This window comes from Hylaeus anthracinus, unplaced genomic scaffold (genome assembly GCF_026225885.1).
Source record: "Hylaeus anthracinus isolate JK02 unplaced genomic scaffold, UHH_iyHylAnth1.0_haploid 12001, whole genome shotgun sequence".
NCBI classification, from domain to species: Eukaryota; Metazoa; Arthropoda; class Insecta; order Hymenoptera; family Colletidae; genus Hylaeus; species Hylaeus anthracinus.
In genome coordinates this window covers 3,740,096-3,759,864 of record NW_026534348.1, presented here as the reverse complement: position 1 = coordinate 3,759,864, position 19,769 = coordinate 3,740,096, and the positions used below count along the sequence as shown (strand labels likewise).

The window sequence follows — 19,769 nt, the reverse complement described above, 5'->3', positions numbered from 1 at the left end:
AAAACCGGCCCACTGATACGCGTGAGGGACACACGAGATAACCGCGGGAGCTACACGAAGGTGCATCGGGGTAATTTGCACGTTTAAAAGCCGATACATCGCGACAAATTTAGCACTCGCGGTAACTCGCATATCTCGCGCTATGTGGAGTTTCTCGGGTGACCGTTTCGTTATTTTCGAGAAAACTCTGCGATACGCGTCTTCTTCGCAGGATGGTTTCTCACTCTCTCGGATCGTGCCGTTACCGATGGACCGCTTTACTATTTAACACATCGCGGATCGAATATATTGCTAGTCGAATATTTCTAAATTAGTTACGATCCGGCAGTAATCAAACGTAATTGTCCCGTTAAATATTTATTTCCAAGGAAAACTATAAAAATGAACGATTTTTTAAATATCTTTCAGTAATTCGCTATATTCTTACTTCGATAGTAATTTTGTAAAACGTGCGACCAAGTGAAATGGGACACATCGAAGTTTGCACACGTGTATCGTTTACGAATTTTCGGAGTTTCCGCATCCACGGAAATAGGTTTTCCTGTCGGGTCCAGACCTCGCGAGAGAAAGATGGCGGCAGGGAAAAAAGGGTTCACATGATCGAATCCAAAGATAACCTCGGAGAAAACGCCGCGAGACGCGAACAGATGAAACGAAAGATAGAGCCGAACGGACCGAGCGGCTGGTAAAGTTCACGGAAGAAACGCGTGATACGTGGAAGACGACCGCGAAGAAATGAGGGTTTACAAGGTACCCGAGGATTTCGTTTTACGATTTGCAAGAACGGCCCGCGAATTTTTCTTCGCGTCCGCTCCCCTACAATCTATCCGACGTTCCTAACCCAGAGATATCGCGATCCGGAAAGCCGCGGCTGTATCGAGAAAATTCGAATAAACTCGGAATGGATCCGTTTCAAACGCGACTCTCGACCGATAAAGTCACGAGGATAAGTTTGCCAGATGAACGCTCGTTAATCGTAATCCAACGAGCGGCCAAATAATTCAGCGGATTTTTACCGGGCGCGCTTACGAAGCGCGGCGGTATCTTTGAAGATCTCACGGAGCAAGTCCGAGACGAGCAGACGGTTAAGTGTAATTTGTACAGGATCTCTCAAGAGGTGAGAGAAGTTCGCGGTCAAGGCTCCTCCGTTCAAGTCATTGACATCGCGCTGCTGGCACGAACAGACTGATGTTGCCCATTACATCGGGTGGCCAATAAAACGGCAAAGAGGCTCGCCGTACGAACGCTTCATTGTCATTTTCAAATACGAACTGCGACGTCCGCGTCTTCTTTTTGCCAGACGAAACCCGTTGTTCAAATAGTTGCGCTTCGCCGCAGCTGCAACCAGCAGTTTGTTTAATCGTACTTGACGAACAATACTTATTTTACGTTATTAGGTTTGAGTCACCAATGCCGATCGCTTAAATTTCACGTTTACACCTCGTATCGTTTCGTCCTGTCTCGTACAAAACTGTTAAATATTTCGGTAAATAAAACGCTCAGGTTTTGTCTCCACGGAGGCAATATATTTAAGAAACAGAAAATAGCTTGAATACATGTAGGATTTGGGATGATCGAGAGTGGCGAATAAATTAGACACGTGAGAAACTTGTAAATATGATATAATTAATAATATAACATGGAAAAGGTACGACTGTTCTACTTGCAAAAAGTCCCAAGTTCTCGCACACCGCGCTTGCTTCAAACAAGCGAAAAACGCGTCACGATACCTCCCGAAAAATGACGCTGATTTGTTTTTGCAAAACTCAAACAGAAACAGTCAAAGAGGGAATTCGGACAAAGATATTCAATTCAATTCTTTATTTGAAGTGACGAACCATTTTGACAATAGTTATAGTACTTCGGACAGAGATAGGGTACGAATCGCGTGGAATAATATTTAGAAGTAACGGGAAAAGATCTACCAAGATCGGCCAAGCCTTGGTCGACGTTGACAGAAACGCGGAAATTAGTTCCATGCGAGCAAAGTCGAACCATCTTTAGCAACGTAGCGTCGGTTTTGCGATCGTTAACGTAGGACGAGATGTACTTTTGCTAGGACGTAGTCGCGATAATTGTCGCTTTCCTACTATTCGCGTCAACTTTTTAAAGAACAACCGAGAACCTGTAACGAAGCACCGATCAATTCTCGAAATAGAGGTACGGATAGTCGATCGAATCTCGTACAAATGTCTTCCATCTCGTCGGAGGCTGCTCGAAGGAATTCCCTTTACATCTGCGAAGAATGTTTCGATGGTCTGTCGGCGAATGGAATGGCGCGAATCAGTCTTCGTCAAGAAAAAGGTGGCGCCGTACGTCAGCTCTGGAGACGATTTTGTTTTAACACGCGTCCGGGACGAGCAGTTCTTGCCGGTTTTTATCGCCGGTCGCGGTTATTCTCGGCCGGACGAAATCTATTATCCCCGATGACTCGTCTTTTTCGACGGTTTCTACGAGTGTCCGACGGGTAAACGTCCGCGACGATGGAGCGTTTCTGCGCGTACGTCGTTCGCAGGTGCATCGTCACCGCGCGACCATTATTCTTATTATTCCCCGCCATCTGCCTGGACGCAAGATACCGATCGTTACGTCGCTATCTTGAACGTGTCACGCGCGTCTGGACTACCTTAAAGACCGGAAGCGATTACGAGGCGTCAAATTGCTAATGTTTGTATTACGTGGCCGATGTCTCGATCGGGCGAACAATCGCCGGTTCCTGTCCGCGATTACGCGTGTAACGATTGTTAATCTCGCGGTGAGCGACTTCTCGCTTCCGTGTCCGATCACCGATAATCGTTATTTATTATATTTCTCGTCTCGTATTCAATCTTAACGCGCCCAATCCGAAGCTTTCGATAACGTTAGCCAACGCCTGTCCGTTGTAAATAGTCCGCGTTTCAGTTTATCGAAACAAGTATATTATTTGTTTCGCGATCGATGGAAACGTTCAACGTCGACGCACAACCCAATATCAAGATTAAATTTTTGTTCGAATTGGCAGCGAATCATCGGACCGATCGACGTCGCGAGCAATTACCGCGAGAAACTTTTGAACGATTCTGGGAAAATCGATAGCGGCACTTGATATTCCAAGTATCGGGCATCGCGTACATCTCAAAACAATGTCAAACGACAGGTAGAAACGTAGAGGCGGTTCTCGGCGTTGCCAGGGGTCCACGGTATCCCACTATTAGCTATGCGCGACGCGGAGGCGTCACTTCCTCCCGACCGACTTCCGGCCGCCGGAAACGTCCTTCTAACCGCGGCTGAATCCTTAAATGAAGACGATCTCTGACGAGGCCTTTCTCCTTCTCGGTGCAACTAGCGAGCCTCGACGAGCGGCATCGACGTGCAAACCGACAGGGAATTCTAAAACTGTGCTTCCGAGAAATTAATTTCGCCTGGTACGTGCCGTAAAAAGAGATCTCCGGTGTGCGTACTGTCACTCTTCGATTCGAATCGATAAGAATAACGTAGCTAACCGCGTTTAAATTTGCGATCAGGGAGCTTTGTCTCTTCGCTAAGAAACGAGTGTTGCGTTAAACACGTATATTCGTTCGATTACAGTAATCGTTACGGGCTGACGAACGAGGACTTGAACAGACGATGGAGCAACCCGAACCAGGTGCTTCATCCGGTCATCTACCACACGAAGGGCTTGATGGAGTACTGCACCAGGGTCCTGCAAAGACCTCCCCATGTTTTCGTCGACTATCACGGCCATTCACGGAGGAAGAACGTGTTTTTCTTCGGTTGTTCAAGGTCGGGTTCTTGGAGCGCCGCGGACAGGGCGAAACCGGACCAGCCGGTGCAGTATTTGGTAAGGGACGAAAGAGGATCGGCTAAGTATTATTTTTAGAACGTGCGCGTTACACGTACCGCCGGTGGTTACGTTGCTACGAACGGTTATCTAGCGCGATCTATCCGAGTCAATTTACGATCGAGCAGTTATCACGAGGGAACCATAGGTCTCGTACACTCTCGTTGCCAAAATGTTTACTTTAAATCGTAAGTTAAGGGGTTACGCCGTTAAGGATCTCTAAGTAAACCACTTGCTATCGATTGGATATTTCAGGAGAAACGGAACTCGGTTAAAATCGTGAACGCCTTTATTGCGTACCGGTTTGGTATCGATCGCCTCGCGTAACGAGTCGGAGCTCTTGGGCCGATCGCACACGGCGCAATCGATTTGAAATTAGTGTTGCAAACCGTTTGCGCTCTTTGTTTTACCTACTCCGCTATCTTTGTTTTACCTAGATCCACGGTCGCATGCAACTAGTTTCAATGTGATTTGAAACTGATCGGTTGCGTTCGTGTGCGATCGGCCTTATGGAATCGGCCTTTTGTTTTTCGCAACATTCTTTTCTGACGCGCGAAATTTAAACAAACCGTGTTACACATCGCTACTATTCGATACCATCAGATCGCGTAATTTCAAGTTTCGCTACGTGACGCGTTTGCGTTTCAGATGCTGCCGCACCTGATGCAAAGAATATCCCCGGCGTTCGCGTTGCCACTGTGCTCGTTCAAGGTCGAGAGGAACAAGGAGTCCACCGCAAGGGTGGCCATATGGCGGCAGCTAGGTGTTCACAGGTACGTCGTGGTCTCGGGGAACGATCTCGCGATCGACGCGTACGCTTCTCTTCGCGCAACAGCGATTTCAACGACCCGCCGCTCCAACGTTCGATCCCTTCGTTTTGCGCAGAAGCTACACGATGGAGAGCAGTTTTTGCGGATGCGATCAGGGAGCGTTGGCCGGTTTACACCTGGACACGCAACATTTGAAGACGATCGGCCAGGATTTCTGCCAGGCTTTGTCGATGATGAACCAGTGCGGCGACGACTGGAGCATCGATAAGTACGTTCACAGCGCGTAGCTGCCGCGATAGTTGCACCACTCGCGATTAGTCTCTCGCATATCATCGGGATTATTGCCAAGTGGCGTCTTCGCTCGCGTGATCCGATTCAGGCGATCGATCAGAAATAGAAACAAAACGAGTCGACACCCTCGAATCTACTTATCCGAACGAGATATCGCGTTGCACGGGGATGCGAGCTTTAGGACAACGGGTTTACGGCGACATAGGCAACATTTTTTTATCTAAATAAAAATTTCAAATATCGAATGAAAGATGAAATTTTTATTCGATGACTTTCGGATAGAAAGAATGTATTCAACGGATGAAGATAAATTCAATTTTCTTTACCCGTCGAGATGACATATAAAAGTATTTATTCGAAGTAAATGTATTCGAGGGATAAAGATAACTTCAATTTTCTTTACCCGTCGAGATGACATATAAAAGTATTTATTCGAAGTGAACGTATTCAACGGATGAAGATAACTTCAATTTTCTTTACCCGTCGAGATGACAGATAAAAGTATTTATTCGAAGTGAACGTATTCAACGGATGAAGATAACTTAAATTTTCTTTACCCGTCGAGATGACAGATAAAAGTATTTATTCGAAGTGAACGTATTCAACGGATGAAGATAACTTCAATTTTCTTTACCCGTCGAGATAACATATAAAAGTATTTATTCAAAGTAAATGTATTAGAGGGATAAAGATAACTTAAATTTTCTTTACCCGTCGAGATGACAGATAAAAGTATTTATTCGAAGTGAACGTATTCGAGGGATAAAGATAACTTACGGTTTTAAGAATTTTACGGAGTAACGTCGCAAAGTACCCAAAGTCGTTCCTCGACGTCGAGCATTTCATCGATCAACGTGTTGTTGGATACAGGTCCCAGCTAGTGGAGGGCTGCTGTCCGAAGGAATGCGTTTTTCAGAAATCCAGAAGGATTTCGAAATGCATTCAGGACAAACCCGCGAACCACCATATCATTGGGATTTCTTAACAAACGATTAAGTAGACGATCTAAGGCAAGGCTGTTTGAAAACTTGCTATTAATTTCTTTGCTTTCGTAATGGTAAGCATGGCATTAAAATTGACGAACAGCGATAGACTTCGGAAAACTTCTAAAAGCGAATCCACGGAACTTTTGGATTTGAAATTGAACTAAAAATTTGTTTCTGACATCACATTTTTAATATTCAGTTCACGCGTTCGCACTCTCGAGACCTAACAAATACTGTATGCGCGATCGATTTGAAATTAACGGTGTGAATTGTCAGCTAGGTAAAATTCAAAGAAAGGTTTTAAATTGTGATATTGAAAGCAAACAATTTTTTATTCAAGCTTCATCGAACTTCACAAACATAACGAAAAGCACAATATATTGTGGAAATACAACATTCGTGAAAACAATTTGGAATGCTATATGACAGTTAAAATAATGAAACATCAGAAGATAAAGTTGAACGATCTGAAAGTTCTGTGGACTTGACCCTAATTCCGCATACTGTCCTAAACGATAACAAAGAACGTCTACTAACAAAAAGTTTAAAGTCTTGTCCGGTTATCGATTTGGCAATGATAAATAAAACACTAACAGCACGTCACTCGAGGATCGTGTTGAAACATTAATCTTGCTTTCGATCGATTATTGCGGAGACTAATACTTACCTGCAATCCCGACACGTTTGCGACGTTAACGATCTTGTCCTCGCGTTGTAGGATTCCTACGGGAGAACGTATTCCAGAAGAATCGGGGTGCATGGAGGATGGCATTTCGTCCAGCTGCGAATCCGACGAGTCCGATTTCGAAACTTAGGAAAACTGCATCTCGGCGAACGGCGCAGAGACGTGAATTTCCACGCCAAACTTCGTTCTACCGAGATTACTCGACGCTACCTACCTTGTAACACCGATCGGAAGACCGTGCAGGTTTTCATCCGGAACAATAAAAGTACAACGAATGTTCTGTACACTTTGAAGAATTTTTATTTAAAACTTATAACAAATGTCAAGCTATACCTACGAAGCTATACCTACATCCTAATTAGAACCGAAACCCTACATCTACGCATTTCGAAAATGAACTCGCGTCACTCGTCGTTACTGTAAACTCGAACTTGTATTAAATATGAGCATCGCAGACGCGCGAGGAATTTCTGCGTCGAACGACGTACGTAGTACCTAGAGAGCTAGCAAATCGATGGTGCGACGAGTAACTCTGTAATTAAATCGGTTTCTCGCTGAGTTCTCGATATACAGGGTGTCCGAGAATTAACGTGAGAACCGAAAATGGGTGGTAAAATGCCTCGTTTTTGAATTATTAACGAAAATCACCGACCAATCACAGCGTAATTCAAAAACGAGACAATCAGCTACCCTAAATTTCCGGTTTTTACATTACGCCGACGAAGATTGCCAAATTCGAGTCGCTACGCAGCACATTTTTAATAGAAGCTTTTACGAGCGATGGACGCAGTGGCTTGCGATACGGTTTTGAAATCGGTCAAATTTAAATCTTGATAGCAGGGAAACTTTCTAAAAGCTGCGATGTTTATATCCCGGTCGACGGTGTACAAAGCTCGAACGGTGGAAAAAGGCATGCGAAGAAGATTAAGAATTTTGAACGTTTCGAACGAAACGTTCGAGCATCGCTCCGAAACTAATACTGTTTGGTAATCGAGTTATACTTATGAATTACGCGAAGATCGGGATGGCTGAACGATAGTTCCTTAAACGATACGAGAACGAATGTGACCATCGCAAGATCTCTCTTTTACGGATACTTTTATTGACGTGAAATAAACAAAAGATAACACAGTCGGAATAATGAGATAGGAATTGCTCTTTAATGTGAAACGTACATCAGTAGATGGTAAACGTAGCTTTAAAAAACAGACTACAAGTTCTCGATCGGAATTTGATCAAAATTGTGCCCTGTACGATATTAATTGACCGGAAACGAGAGACTGGGAAAAAATATCCGTCCGCGTTGATATTTAGCAACGATTACGAGAAATAATCATACTCGACGTTTCCTGCGTAATTTAAGAGACAATGCAAACGGTAGCAGCGAAGGATCTTTGTTGGCATGCGACCACGGTACCTCGGAGAAATTTAACCGGAGTCTGGAGTAACGTAAATTATTATAACAACGATACACGTGTACCTCTTGTCGACGGAACTACGCGAAAACGTCGAAATAAATTCTTGGAATCTTATTGTCTGTCTGGCGTTTCGCAATGCGCGCAATTTTTTATACAACTATCCGTTCGGACACTTTTCCTCTTTCTATTATTCTACCAGTGTTGATTTACATAGCCGAAATACTCGTTATGGATTATCGAAAAACTCCTAAGACTTGTTCGACCGTACGTGCACTCCTCGAAAAACGCGTCTTTTTCGTTTTCATTTGATCGGTAATAATCGAAAGCCGATCGATCGATCGTATCCAATGTTTAAATCGCGACATGAAGTATTCTCGATGGGCAATTTTTTTTCTCCGTTCTCCGATCCCAAACGACGAACGGTGATTTCGGTTTGTTATTTTTCCAACGTCGAGTGCACGCGCGTTCGCAACTACGGTAAACAAAGTAAAAATACAACGACGGATGGGAGAATTAGTCTGCCGTCGTTCGCCATAAAACTACTCCGTACAATTAACGAAAGATATTTGCGCTTCAATTCTCTTGTGCTAATGTCTGACGTTCGCTACCAAGCTTTTCTATGGAAACGTGAACACACTCTACGTACGCATAGGCGAAAATTTTGACGAACAATCGTTACACACCATATAACGTCTAATATAAAAAAGCGTGATCTCATTCGTAGTCTGCGTGTAAGACATCGTTAAACGTCGTCGATAGAAACTAAATATAATGGTCGATCACAGTCCACCCTCTTATAACACGGTACTAACCTTGTTATAAGAGCGTGTTTTAGTTGATGTGTTTAGTTGTTATCGAGCGTAGTACAAATATCGCGAAGATTACCCAAACTGCAACGGGGAAGGTTCTATTCGAAACAAGGAAATCTAAAGGTTACACGGGCATTCTCCCATCCCTAAGTTACATGTTTGAAATATAGACCACGAGGAAGGTGAGGTTGTTTAAGACGCATCGTGTATGCATGCGCGGATCGACAGGTGTGCGTCGGTCGATCGTTCGGAACGCGTTCGCTGCGATGGGATTCACTTGTTGGCATTCGTCTTCCATATGTACTTATTGAACTGCTCGTAGGTGATCCAGAGAACGATGTTCCAGGACACTAGTCGCGTTGAGCTCGCTACGAAGCCTTTGTAAAAAGAAGACGGTCCTTCCTTCATCAGCATACGGGCAGCGCAATCCCTGACGCCCTTGTACTCGCCGGGAGCGCTGTTCATGTAACGCGTCTTCACCACGTCCACGGGATTCGCCATCAACGTGGTGCACAGTCCTGCTACTACAGCGGACGTCACGTAACAAGGAATTCCGTCGCGGAGGTAACCGGACTTCAGGATGCAATCTTTGATGACATCGTAGCAGACGACCTCCGCCACGTTCACGATTGCGTTTCTCGAGATGTTAGGAACGATTCCTAAACGAAAGAAGAATTGAGGAAACACTGGATAAGTGCGAGGCAGAATTGACTGGATAAATGCAAGATGACTATCCCCACCGGAGACGTTCCATAGATTCGAATGAAAGTTGCTACACTAGTGCGGCGCTGCCGCAACCGTCGAACGCCACCGCAGTAAACCGCGGCACGCTCAACGCACCGCACCGCGCCGGAGATGTGTCAGAAGTTCTGACACGGAACGGATGCGACAGTAGTCCTCCGGTTAAATCGCGTCCGTCTTCGACGTCTCGCCGAAAACGCATGCTGTGACTCCGGTCTAATACCTCGGAGCTCTTTCTCTTCTTTCTCACTCTGTCATTTTCTACATTCGACGATCGACTCGAGCCAAATGTAAACACAGAATGGAAAACTCAACTGGAGAACCGCAATGCTTGGATCCCGATTTTCTTGCACTTATCCAATCTTTACTGTAATCGCTGTATCTAGAGGACATTCCTCTGAATTTGTAACGGACGCAGGATCGAGAACATGGACGAGCGAAATAAGGGTGGTTGTCGCGATAGGGACAGCGTCGAAGCCCGCAGAAGCTAGCGATTCGCGGGTGATCTTTACACGCCGTTGCTCGAAGGAACGACGTGTTTCTGCATGCAAATAGCGAAGTTGCCGTGTAACCGCATACCTTTCCAAAGGCCCCGTGCCCCTTCTACGGCAGCGATATTCTTGTACGCCTGCAGGGTCGAGCTGTATCTCACCGATGATCGGCCATTATTTCCAGCCTGTAAGCGGACCTTGACGACATCGGTCGGTTGAGCAAGGAGCACCGCTACGGCGCCCGTCGTGATTCCAGCGGCGACGCATACGGAAAAATTCATCGACCCGCTCCTCTTATCACCTGGCAATGCAAAAGTCAACGGTGAAAATCGTCGTCGAAGCGAACCGATCTGTTCGCGAGAGTGCGTTTGTCTTGTTTTCTTTTAAATCGTAAACAGGGATGCAGGGCGGGAGAACAGATCGCGCTCAGCGCGGTTAATCACGTTTATTAAGCTCACCGATTACAAACAATGCTATTTATACCTCTAATGATAACTTCAAAACGCGTACAGGACGAAACTTTTAAACGAACCGCGTGTCGAAATTGATCGAGTAGCCGTGATCAACGAACGATACTCGGAGAAAAGCGTAATCACTAATCACAGTGCAGTATTGTCTCGAAATAAGCAACTGCTTTCTGCCTCGAAATAAGCACAGAACATGTGTAATGTTTTCTCTTTCTCTGGCGTGTACATTCTCCGAAACGACACTGTTAGTTGTACGTAGTTTGCCGCTACACCGAACCCGCTGTTTCTTTTTCCACGGGTCCCTCTCGTCTCGCACGAGAACAAAGTCAATCTGAATAGCATACCTCCCTCGAGATAAGCAACTCGCCGGTCCCGACCGAGTTGCTTATTTCGAGACAATACTGTAATCGCGGACGATTATTCGCGGCTTACTCGCTGAACAAAGTACTTTCCGACCATTGAAACTAAACGCGAAACTCTTCGTCGATCGATGGTGGTATCGATCCGCACGATTTTAGCGACGGGCCACTCGATGCGAGTATGCAAGCGTAATCGCGATACGATCTTTCGGCTTCTAAACATTTGTACGTGTATGTCGGTATATTCGCGGTTATCGTTAACACTCGTCGGTTCTACTAGAGATTCGTTGTTAAGAAGTAACAGCGACGAGTAAAATTGTGTCAACAAAAAACGAAAAACTCGTCGATTTCGAGAAAGAACTCCAAGATACACTCGGAAAGGGAGATTTGCCGAAAGTAAACAAAAAAAAAAAATGGAAAAAAAAAGGAAGGAAGATATCTCTCGTGAATACAGTAAAAAGTCTCCTTAAACGCGCAAGCTCGAGACTGAACTTGCCCGTTTATCCCAGAGTTCGTGCATTTTCTGCAAACGAGCTTCAACAAAAGAAACGAATAATAATTAAACAAAGTTTCATCGTTGCGTTAACATTGTCCCGGTTCGTGTTACACTACTCGGCGATCGAACACCTGGACCCCTCAAGGAGTATACACCGCCCTCCCAATGGCGGGGATGGTTTCTGTGCACTTATCGTATAGAAATTTGCGCGTTTAAGGAGACTTTACTGTATACGAAACTATAGATCTCCGAGCGTACGCCGGACAGTTGTGCACGCAAAGTTAATACGATCTCACGATTTGTCCAATTCGCAGGAGGAGAGCATGCAAACAGTTGGTTCCTAGGACAACGATCTTCCTCCTCCCGGTCATTTTTTCGCTTCCTTGCGACGTACTCGACTCTCGGGAAGACGACCAGGAAAAAACGAGGCTGGTGTACGATTAAGAAAGCGAAAAGAAAAAAGAAACGGTAAACGAAACAGCGTCGCGCGTCGATGACGCTGCGTACCGATTCGCACGAAGAGAGATCGACGAAGTTTGCTTGCGATAGAAGCCTCGTTCTCGTCGTGAGGCGCCACGTGGTGGCCGATGGGTGTTCGGTGGATTATTGGAGCCCACCGGCTGTTACTTACGCGTGTGTATACTTAATCGTGTAACACAGAGAGATGGACGTGTGTGGCGCATCGCACGCGTGTCTCTACTCGGTTATATCGTAAGGATTACGTAATCAAAAAGTTAGGAGTTTCTTGGATGTACCGTCGATGATTCCAGCGTAGTATGACTTCACCGGGTCGTAGAGGCCCAACCGTATGCTGGCGAAACACATCTGTCTCTGGAGTCCCGCGGACAGACCTCCGTACAGGCTCCTGTAACCACCCTCGCTCAAGCTCACCGCCCTCACAATTTACCCTCAAACGTATCCCAGGGTACATTTTTTTTTTTTTGTGTGTGTTTGTTTGTTTAGATTCTTTTCGATTTTTTTCTCTCTCTGTTTCCCTCTCTAATTTGCTCCCCTTCGTTTAAATTGACTTTACCGATGCTCGCGTATCGATCTCGTCTCTCCTTCCTTTTTCCTCCGGTACTCGAAGCTTACTTCGTCTCGTTAAATCGTTAATCATTCGTACGTTACTCGGAAAGGAAGCTAGGCGGTTCTCCCTACGTGTCAGATACACGAAGGGAAGCCAATAATGCGTCTCTGATGTATTAGAGAAGCACGAGAGAAAAGAGAATGGCTCGAGAGCCATTTTCTGTTAACTGGGAGAGAGCTTGGGCCGAGAGAGCTGGACACGGTTATGATATATCGTATTCGCGACGGAAGCGCAACCAAACAATGCACCGGTCCAGTTAATCGCGAACGCAAAAAGGGTAACCGAGCAAAGGTAAAAGTAGCTGAACGAACGTAAAATAAACAGAAAGATAAGAGTCGAACGGAAACAAACATTTCTCGGAGGGGGTGGCAGTTGTTCGAGTGTTCGCGAGGTGCCTTTCCATGCGTTTGTATTCGAATTTCTCGTTCGTGGAATCTCTCGTTCCGTCTAGAAACGATCGTCGGCAGAGTTGCTCGAATCGAAACGAACGACGCCGTTCGCCGTCGACGTTCCGCAGAAAATGGAAAGGCACCTCGCGCCTGCGAGAGAGAGAGAGAAAAAAGAAACAATAAGGGGAGAGAACGGGGAGTGCCATAGACCAGTTCGTTTATCTGAACGGAAATTGTTTACATAGTCATTGGGTAACGAGATCGATCGCATCGGCGATCGGTCGATAGCACTCGAACCGTAGATCGTACCGAAGCTAAGAAAGAAAAAGGTAAATATAAACGACCAAGACCAATCGAGAAAGTAAATAGTTGTCGGTGCGTCAGCAATTTATCGGACTTCTACTTCGCGATTCCATTACCATAATTATACCGATCGATCTCCTTCTGTCGTTGTCGCTGCTCGAGCGAAACAGAGCGTACCTACGTTTTATTAATCGAATTCATTGTCTCGAACGACTAATTGCTTATCGATTGCTTATATAATTTGTTCCGACCACGAGCGATTAAAGCGAACGTTAACGTATCGCGTGGCCGGGCCACTCTCGATCGACGCGAATAGAATTAGAACGTTTTCGGAGCAAGACAACGACAGAGGCGTCGATCGGCCCGAGTATATAGCTAGCGGAGCATTTATATCGGTAGAGTTAGCGAGCATCACGGTGCCAACGACAGAAATCGAAGAAATCACCGATACGTTAACGAACTACCAAAAGCTGTTTCAGAGAGAGAGAGAGAGTTATTTGCGATCTAATTGCGATTACAGTTACTAGGGAAAACAGCCCTACGGATCGGCCAGCACGTAATTTGAATTGAATCGTCGAGCGGGCGGAGAGAAAAGCTGCCCGCGGTATTATTGATCCGGATAGGAAGTACCGTGCGCAACGGTCTATGTACAATCGTATCTGCATGGTTTTACGTACCCCTTTGTTTCGCTTAAATCGTGTTAAGGATCGTGAATAACGTACCTTGTTCCTTCGAATCTGACGATGTTCTTTACTGTACTCCACAACCCTGGCTGCGAGTTTTTCATCGCGAGCATGGAGCCGTCCATCGATGCGACGAGGAGAGGACGGGTTTCCCCGGCAATCTACGAATCGCGAACGAATTCCTTTATACGTAAAGTATTTCTTTTTCTTTCGTGGCGATAAAATTGTTAAACGAGCAGACGTGTTTACTAGAGCTGTTCGAGTACTCGGTAAAGGCGAGCCGAGTTTTACTAGTAGCTCGGACGGAAGCGAGCGGCTCGGACCAAACCGAGTAGCTCGAAGAGAAGCGAGTAGCTCGGACCGAAGCGAGTAACTCGGACCGAAGCGAGTAACTCGGACCGAAGCGAGTAGCTCGAAGAGAAGCGATTAGCTCGGAGAGAAGCGAGTAACTCGGACCGAAGCGGGCGCCTCGGAGGAGGCGGATTCACGTTGCCGAAACGTGACGGTCCGTGTCGTATAGTCTGAATCGACCTTTACTCGGTTCTTTCGAGCAACTCGCTTCTGCCCGAGCTAATCGGTTCTTTCGAGCTACTTGCTTCTCACCGATCTATACTCGGTTCCTTCGAGCTGCTCGTTTCTTCCGAGCGCTCGACTCGGATCGAAAACTGGGTCTCAGCTCGACTCGGCTCGCGAGCAACTCGAAACATCCGAGTTTTCTGCAGGCCTAGTGTTTACCTGCATTCTGACTTTCGCCGTGTCCAATGGAAACGTCGTTAAATCGGCTATACAAGCCGCGGTGCCCGCGGTGAGAAGCTTGAACACCATAGAGAGGTCGGCCGGTGTCGTACTCATTTTTGTTATCTCTGGTCGCCTCGCTCTCGATTTGCTTGCTTGGTACGTCGTGCGTCTAGGGGTGGTGCGTGCGGGGGAGTATAGTGCGAACTTTCGTGTTTCTCGACTCGTTTAAATCCCCGCGTGACTGTGTACGATCCTTCGAGATTGCTCGAGTTGTCCGAGCGAGATCCTTTGTTAGAAAAGCGATATGTACACTATATACAGTGTCCTACCGGAGGACAGGAACCTTTAGATGTTCATTTAGCAGACGGCTAATTTAAAGGTAGAACTTTTTAGGTTCCCTGAAGTGATCAGGATACGCATGCAGTCCCCCCGACCGCGAACACTCGTGTTTGATGTCTTGATTGTGAAGTACTTTATACATACTATTCTTCTGCAAAAGAGAACAGAGAGAAGACAGATTTTAAATGCGAGCGTGTGGGATCTGGACGTAGGGGAAGAATAAGATACAGTAAAGTCTCCTTAAATGCACAAGCTCGGGACTGAACTTGCGCGTTTGCAAAATCCTTTTAGGTCATATCTGTTCTCAGTTCAGTTTCAGTTTGAAAAACTAGGTCCTTTTACACGGTCCGTTCAGTTCTCGCTGTTTCCTTGTTTATACTTAGGAATTCTAAGAAATGAAATGAAACAAATAGATCTATCCGTCCCGTCAGTTCTCAGTCTATCGTTTTTCTTTCACTGTCTACTTTTTGCACATAGGAAAAACTGACGATTCGACTGAAACTGGACTGAGAACAGACCGGACCGTCTAAAAGGACCTTATCGTAGAGTTCGTATATTTTCTGTTCTTCTTTTCCCAAGACGAGCATCGAACCTAGAGAAGGACAGCGAACAAAGAAGAGGTTTTATCGTTACGTTAGCTTTGTCTCGCCGAGATATCCGATCCCGGATCGTGCTACGCTACTCGAAGATGGAACTTGTAGAACCGCTGATGCTTTCTGTGCACTTATCGTAGAGAAGTTTGTGCATTCAAGGAGACTTTACCGTATCTGGAAGAAACTACTTCCAATCCCGACGATGAAGTTGCTAAATTTTTTCACAAGAACGAGTAACTTCTCGAATAGATAACGATCCAAGTTCAATGACACCATCGATCGCTCGTCGGAAAGGAACACGGCACCATCGACCGATGAGATAATTGCCTGTTACCGGAGCACGAATACTAACATTATCGCGAAACGTCGCCGTCTCGCTACCGTTGCAATTCCGCGACGGAATCGTTTGGTCTGGATGGTTTATCGCGAAGCGTGCGTCATAATCTCATGCACGACGATTTTCTTCCCACGGTCGATTTTTAACACGATGCTAGCACGCGACGCGACACCGATGCACTGCTGCCGCTGACGTTTCGCGTCTCGGTAAGCGTGGCCAACCGAACTTAGATACAACCACGGTCGCGAAAATAGAATACGTAGAAAAAATATTGGAGAACAGCCAGTAAGAAGACGCGTGACTCGCGTTATCTTATCCGATCGATCGATCTGGATCCGAGTGCTGTTTAATCTTTTTATCCAGAACGAAATACGACATGTATCGATGTATGCGTGCATAGTTTCTTTTTTTATATGTGAGCTTAATGTCTCGTCAACCACGTGGTTATCTTGATATTGCCTAGTTTCGTAGTTTTTTTTTTTTTTTTATATATATATATTTCAAATCGAAATGGGGTAGCGAGTTATATTTACTGTACAACGCAATTGCGGCCATGAGGCTATTTTCGTCAAAGTCAGAAAGTATTGCGCGTAATTAGGATTCCGACGTAGAGCGCAGGATGATTTTTCGATTCTTCAACTTTTAACGAACGCGCCATTGTTGCTCGATTCCAACGAAAAAACTCGCGAGGAATACATTTGGCTAAGGAGAATCAGAACAAAGTCTAGCTCGGTTTAGAAACGTGCAGTTCTGCTTGCTTCTTCGTTATTCGTGCCAGAATGAATTTCGATTTCGCGTCAGTCTCGCAACGCGTGGGATACTTGACGCCGCAAGGACTTATTTATACTTAGAACGGATGTAAACTAATGGTAGACGGTGCCCTAACGCGACCTTTCTCTAGTTCAAAATTTCAAATGTAAGACAAAAATATTTATGGAGAGCGTCAGTCGGCGTCGGCCTAAACACTTGAAGACATCTAGAAAAGATACGCTACGCGAACAAGTCCAAAATATGTGTATACATATACAGGGTGTCCCAAAAGTCGGGGAGGAGCCGGAAATGGGGGGTAGCTGAGACGATTCTGAACAACAATTTCCTTTGCAAAAATGTCGGATGAGGCTTCGTTAAGGAGATATTAAGAAAAAACCCCGACCAATCAGAGCGCGCGTAGACCGTTGGAGCGGCCGCGGTAGCGAAGGCTACGCGCTGGGGGCCGCGCTTGTACGCGAACAAGTGACTCGACGTGCATCGAAGGACATTGACGCTGCCGCCTAGCGCGTAGCCTTCGCTACCGCGGCCGCTCGAACGGTCTACGCGCGCTCTGATTGGTCGAGATTTTCGCTTAATATCTCCTTAACGAAGCCCCATCCGACATTTTTGCAAAGGAAATCGTAGTTCAGAATCGTCTCAGCTACCCCCCATTTCCGGCTCTTCCCCGACTTTTGGGACACCCTGTACAAAAATCGATGTAAACGTCGACTTCGACGTGGTAAGGACGTCCAGGGACTTTTCCGACCATTATTCAATCCTCCTTGTGCCGAGGGTCCGACACCATCGTTGTTCTTTTCCGTATCGCCTTCTTAAAGCGTATTCTCTTCCAGAAATTTCAAAAAATGTTAAGTCAGACATCGTTCGCATATACGTATACAAAGTAAGCTTGAAATGTTATTCGCAGGTAAACGACAACGTAGACAAAGGTTGAAATTGCAAACATCGAGGACCGCTTTACGTGACCTTCGGCTGCCGATTTGGTTATTACACCCAACTTACAAACGTATCACGATTTAAAATTCTTCCTTTCTAACGATCGCTGGAACGCCTTGAAAAGGCGCAGTTCCTGCAGTATCCTTGCGCACGATAATACAGTCGCTGGAAAGGTGCGAGTACAATATTGATTATCCTTGACGCGAGCGCGACGGCTACGTGTGGATGCAACTCGTCCGTGTGCCCTTTCACACATTTTTAAACGCGAAACGTATCGATCGCGAATGTTTTCAGGGAAACGGACGATTTATTTTAAGGCGGTGCACCTGCCTTTTGCGTTCGTGTTTCGTTTTCGATATCCGTAGTACATTCTTGGACGACGAGAAAGTTTTCGCGAAGCTACTTACTAATTCCTAACGACCGCGGTATAGCAGGACGGGTTTAACGATTCGATGTGTCGATTCGACTTTTCGCGCATATGCATTGCAGCAAGGGACCGCGTCGATAGCATCGAGCGAGAAACATAGCCGACACGATGAAATTTTCATTCGCGTTTCAAGCTTAAACGCTATAATCTGTCAACGAACATATGCGAGTCGAACGCGCACGTCTAAACGATAATGGAACACGAGTCGCGGAACCATTCGACGATAAACATTGTACAAAGGAAAATTGAGAAACGTTTGCCGATCAAATTCAAGGCGCGAAGAAATTATAGGTCTGCGATCTTGTAAAAAAATGTTGCAACGAATGATTTCGAAGAAAACTCTTGGTAGTCGAAACATTGGAAAGACAATGGTTGGATAGATGATGGAAGAAACGAAGGGATACGATGGCTAAGCTGAGCGAAATGTACTTACCAAGTGTACTGTGAGTGGATAACAACACAACTGGAACAGGTTACCGTGAAAGCACCGTTTATACCGGCTCGTCAACCAATGGCAATCGCCCACAGTCGAATTCCGCCTATCACCGGCTACCCGTGACGTCGGACTCGACCAAAAGAAGCTCAGCTTGCGACTGGATCGATAAGCTTCAGGAACGCGATGGTGTGATACCCTTTTGGCTGCATACGTCATATATATGTACGTGCGCATAACGGGAGGCAGGCGCAGAACGTTCGCCACCCTTCCCACTCAAAAGGGTTACGAACCACGGATCGTACGCCCCTGAACTGTGTAGCAAGATTTTATTTTACCGTCGTTGCTTTTTACGTAAACACGTACACGACACACCTAACGTTATCGCCTCGAAATCTCCGCTTCTCTTGACAGTAGAAAAATACGTCTCGAATGGAATGATGAATCGAAGGAATCGATGAGAGAATTATGATCGGTTGATCAATCATTTCGAAGTGAAATTTTTGGATATCCCGAAGTCATATTTCACATATTTCTCTATATTTCGATCTTTTGCAACGGACTCTAACCCTCTTATCGTAGTTCGTTTACAAAGTGAATTAGAGATAACATTTTTCTTTTTTACGCATTTCGTCGATGAATTTTCTTCAATTAAGATCGTTCGACGAAGGTAAACTGAGACTAGATCATCGAAACACTCGAAATGTTGTGACTAAGGTTTTCGGTTTATCTAGATATGAACTTTTCAGCTCCGAATGTCAAGTAGAGTTAGCGGCTATCTTATCGCTGTAACAACGGTGATATAATAAATAGTTTCATGATGGTCATGCGTGCCTTTTGGCGGAATAGATGATTATCGTGTTCTAAATTAAAAAGGAAGTAGTTGTACAACATGTGAAATTTGATATGCTTTAATAAAGTCGTAGTTTACGTATTTTGCGACGTACCTCGGTCTCGCTTGGTTGTTTTCAACTTTGAACGTATACAATGAACGAAGCACAACATTCGAAAGGATTTTACTTACAAGAGAAAATAACGGTAAACCAAGGGTCAATGAACAAAAATAAAAAAAATATATGGCCCATGAGGGGATCGAACCCGCGACCTTCGCGTTATTAGCACGACGCTCTAACCAACTGAGCTAATGGGCCATCTGGTATCACTACGAGTTGTAACTTGTACCAATAGAATTTAAAGTATTTATGAATTGTAAAACTATTTAATAATTTTTAATGAAAGAATATATTATAAGTTAAGAGGGCGCGTGATTATATTTATATTTATATTTATATTTATATTTACATTTATATTTATATTTATATTTATATTTATATTTATATTTATATTTATATTTATATTTATATTTATATTTATATTTATATTTATATTTATATTTATATTTA

At 45.1% G+C, this 19,769-nt stretch overlaps 2 protein-coding genes and 1 non-coding gene across 12 annotated transcripts in view; 1 reads left to right on the top strand and 2 right to left on the bottom strand.

Annotated features, from left to right (window-relative positions):
* Positions 1-6,838, top strand: part of LOC128890693 (cytosolic carboxypeptidase 1-like) — a 32,767-nt gene extending 25,929 nt beyond the window's left edge. For 6 of the 8 annotated variants that reach the window (XM_054149406.1, XM_054149407.1, XM_054149410.1 and 3 more), the window contains 5 exons: positions 3,568-3,820; positions 4,469-4,593; positions 4,706-4,858; positions 5,752-5,891; positions 6,586-6,838. In XM_054149406.1, the coding sequence (XP_054005381.1) occupies positions 3,568-3,820; positions 4,469-4,593; positions 4,706-4,858; positions 5,752-5,866 (646 nt within the window). In that variant the 3' untranslated portion in view covers positions 5,867-5,891; positions 6,586-6,838. Of the gene's footprint in view, positions 1-3,567; positions 3,821-4,468; positions 4,594-4,705; positions 4,859-5,751; positions 5,939-6,585 lie in introns of all 8 variants that reach the window. The other 2 variants (XR_008460655.1, XM_054149408.1) reach the window with 2 other exon arrangements.
* Positions 6,830-18,524, bottom strand: LOC128890702 (dicarboxylate carrier SLC25A8-like). 3 transcript variants are annotated; one of them, XM_054149438.1, is made up of 6 exons: positions 18,367-18,524; positions 14,531-15,023; positions 13,835-13,956; positions 12,089-12,198; positions 10,100-10,312; positions 6,830-9,438 (listed from the first exon to the last, which is right to left on the bottom strand). In XM_054149438.1, the coding sequence occupies exons 2-6, from the start codon at positions 14,645-14,647 to the stop codon at positions 9,053-9,055; spliced, it is 948 nt and encodes a 315-aa protein (XP_054005413.1). In that variant the 5' UTR covers positions 14,648-15,023; positions 18,367-18,524; the 3' UTR covers positions 6,830-9,052. The 3 variants fall into 3 exon arrangements, with proteins under 3 accessions (XP_054005413.1, XP_054005415.1, XP_054005416.1); XM_054149440.1 differs by lacking the exon at positions 18,367-18,524 and adding an exon at positions 15,818-15,970; XM_054149441.1 differs by lacking the exon at positions 18,367-18,524 and adding an exon at positions 15,635-15,656.
* Positions 18,525-19,443: 919 nt separating this feature from the next.
* On the bottom strand, positions 19,444-19,517 carry Trnai-aau (transfer RNA isoleucine (anticodon AAU)). The gene has a single exon. It is a non-coding gene; the product is annotated as a tRNA-Ile (tRNA).
* Positions 19,518-19,769: the final 252 nt, after the last annotated feature.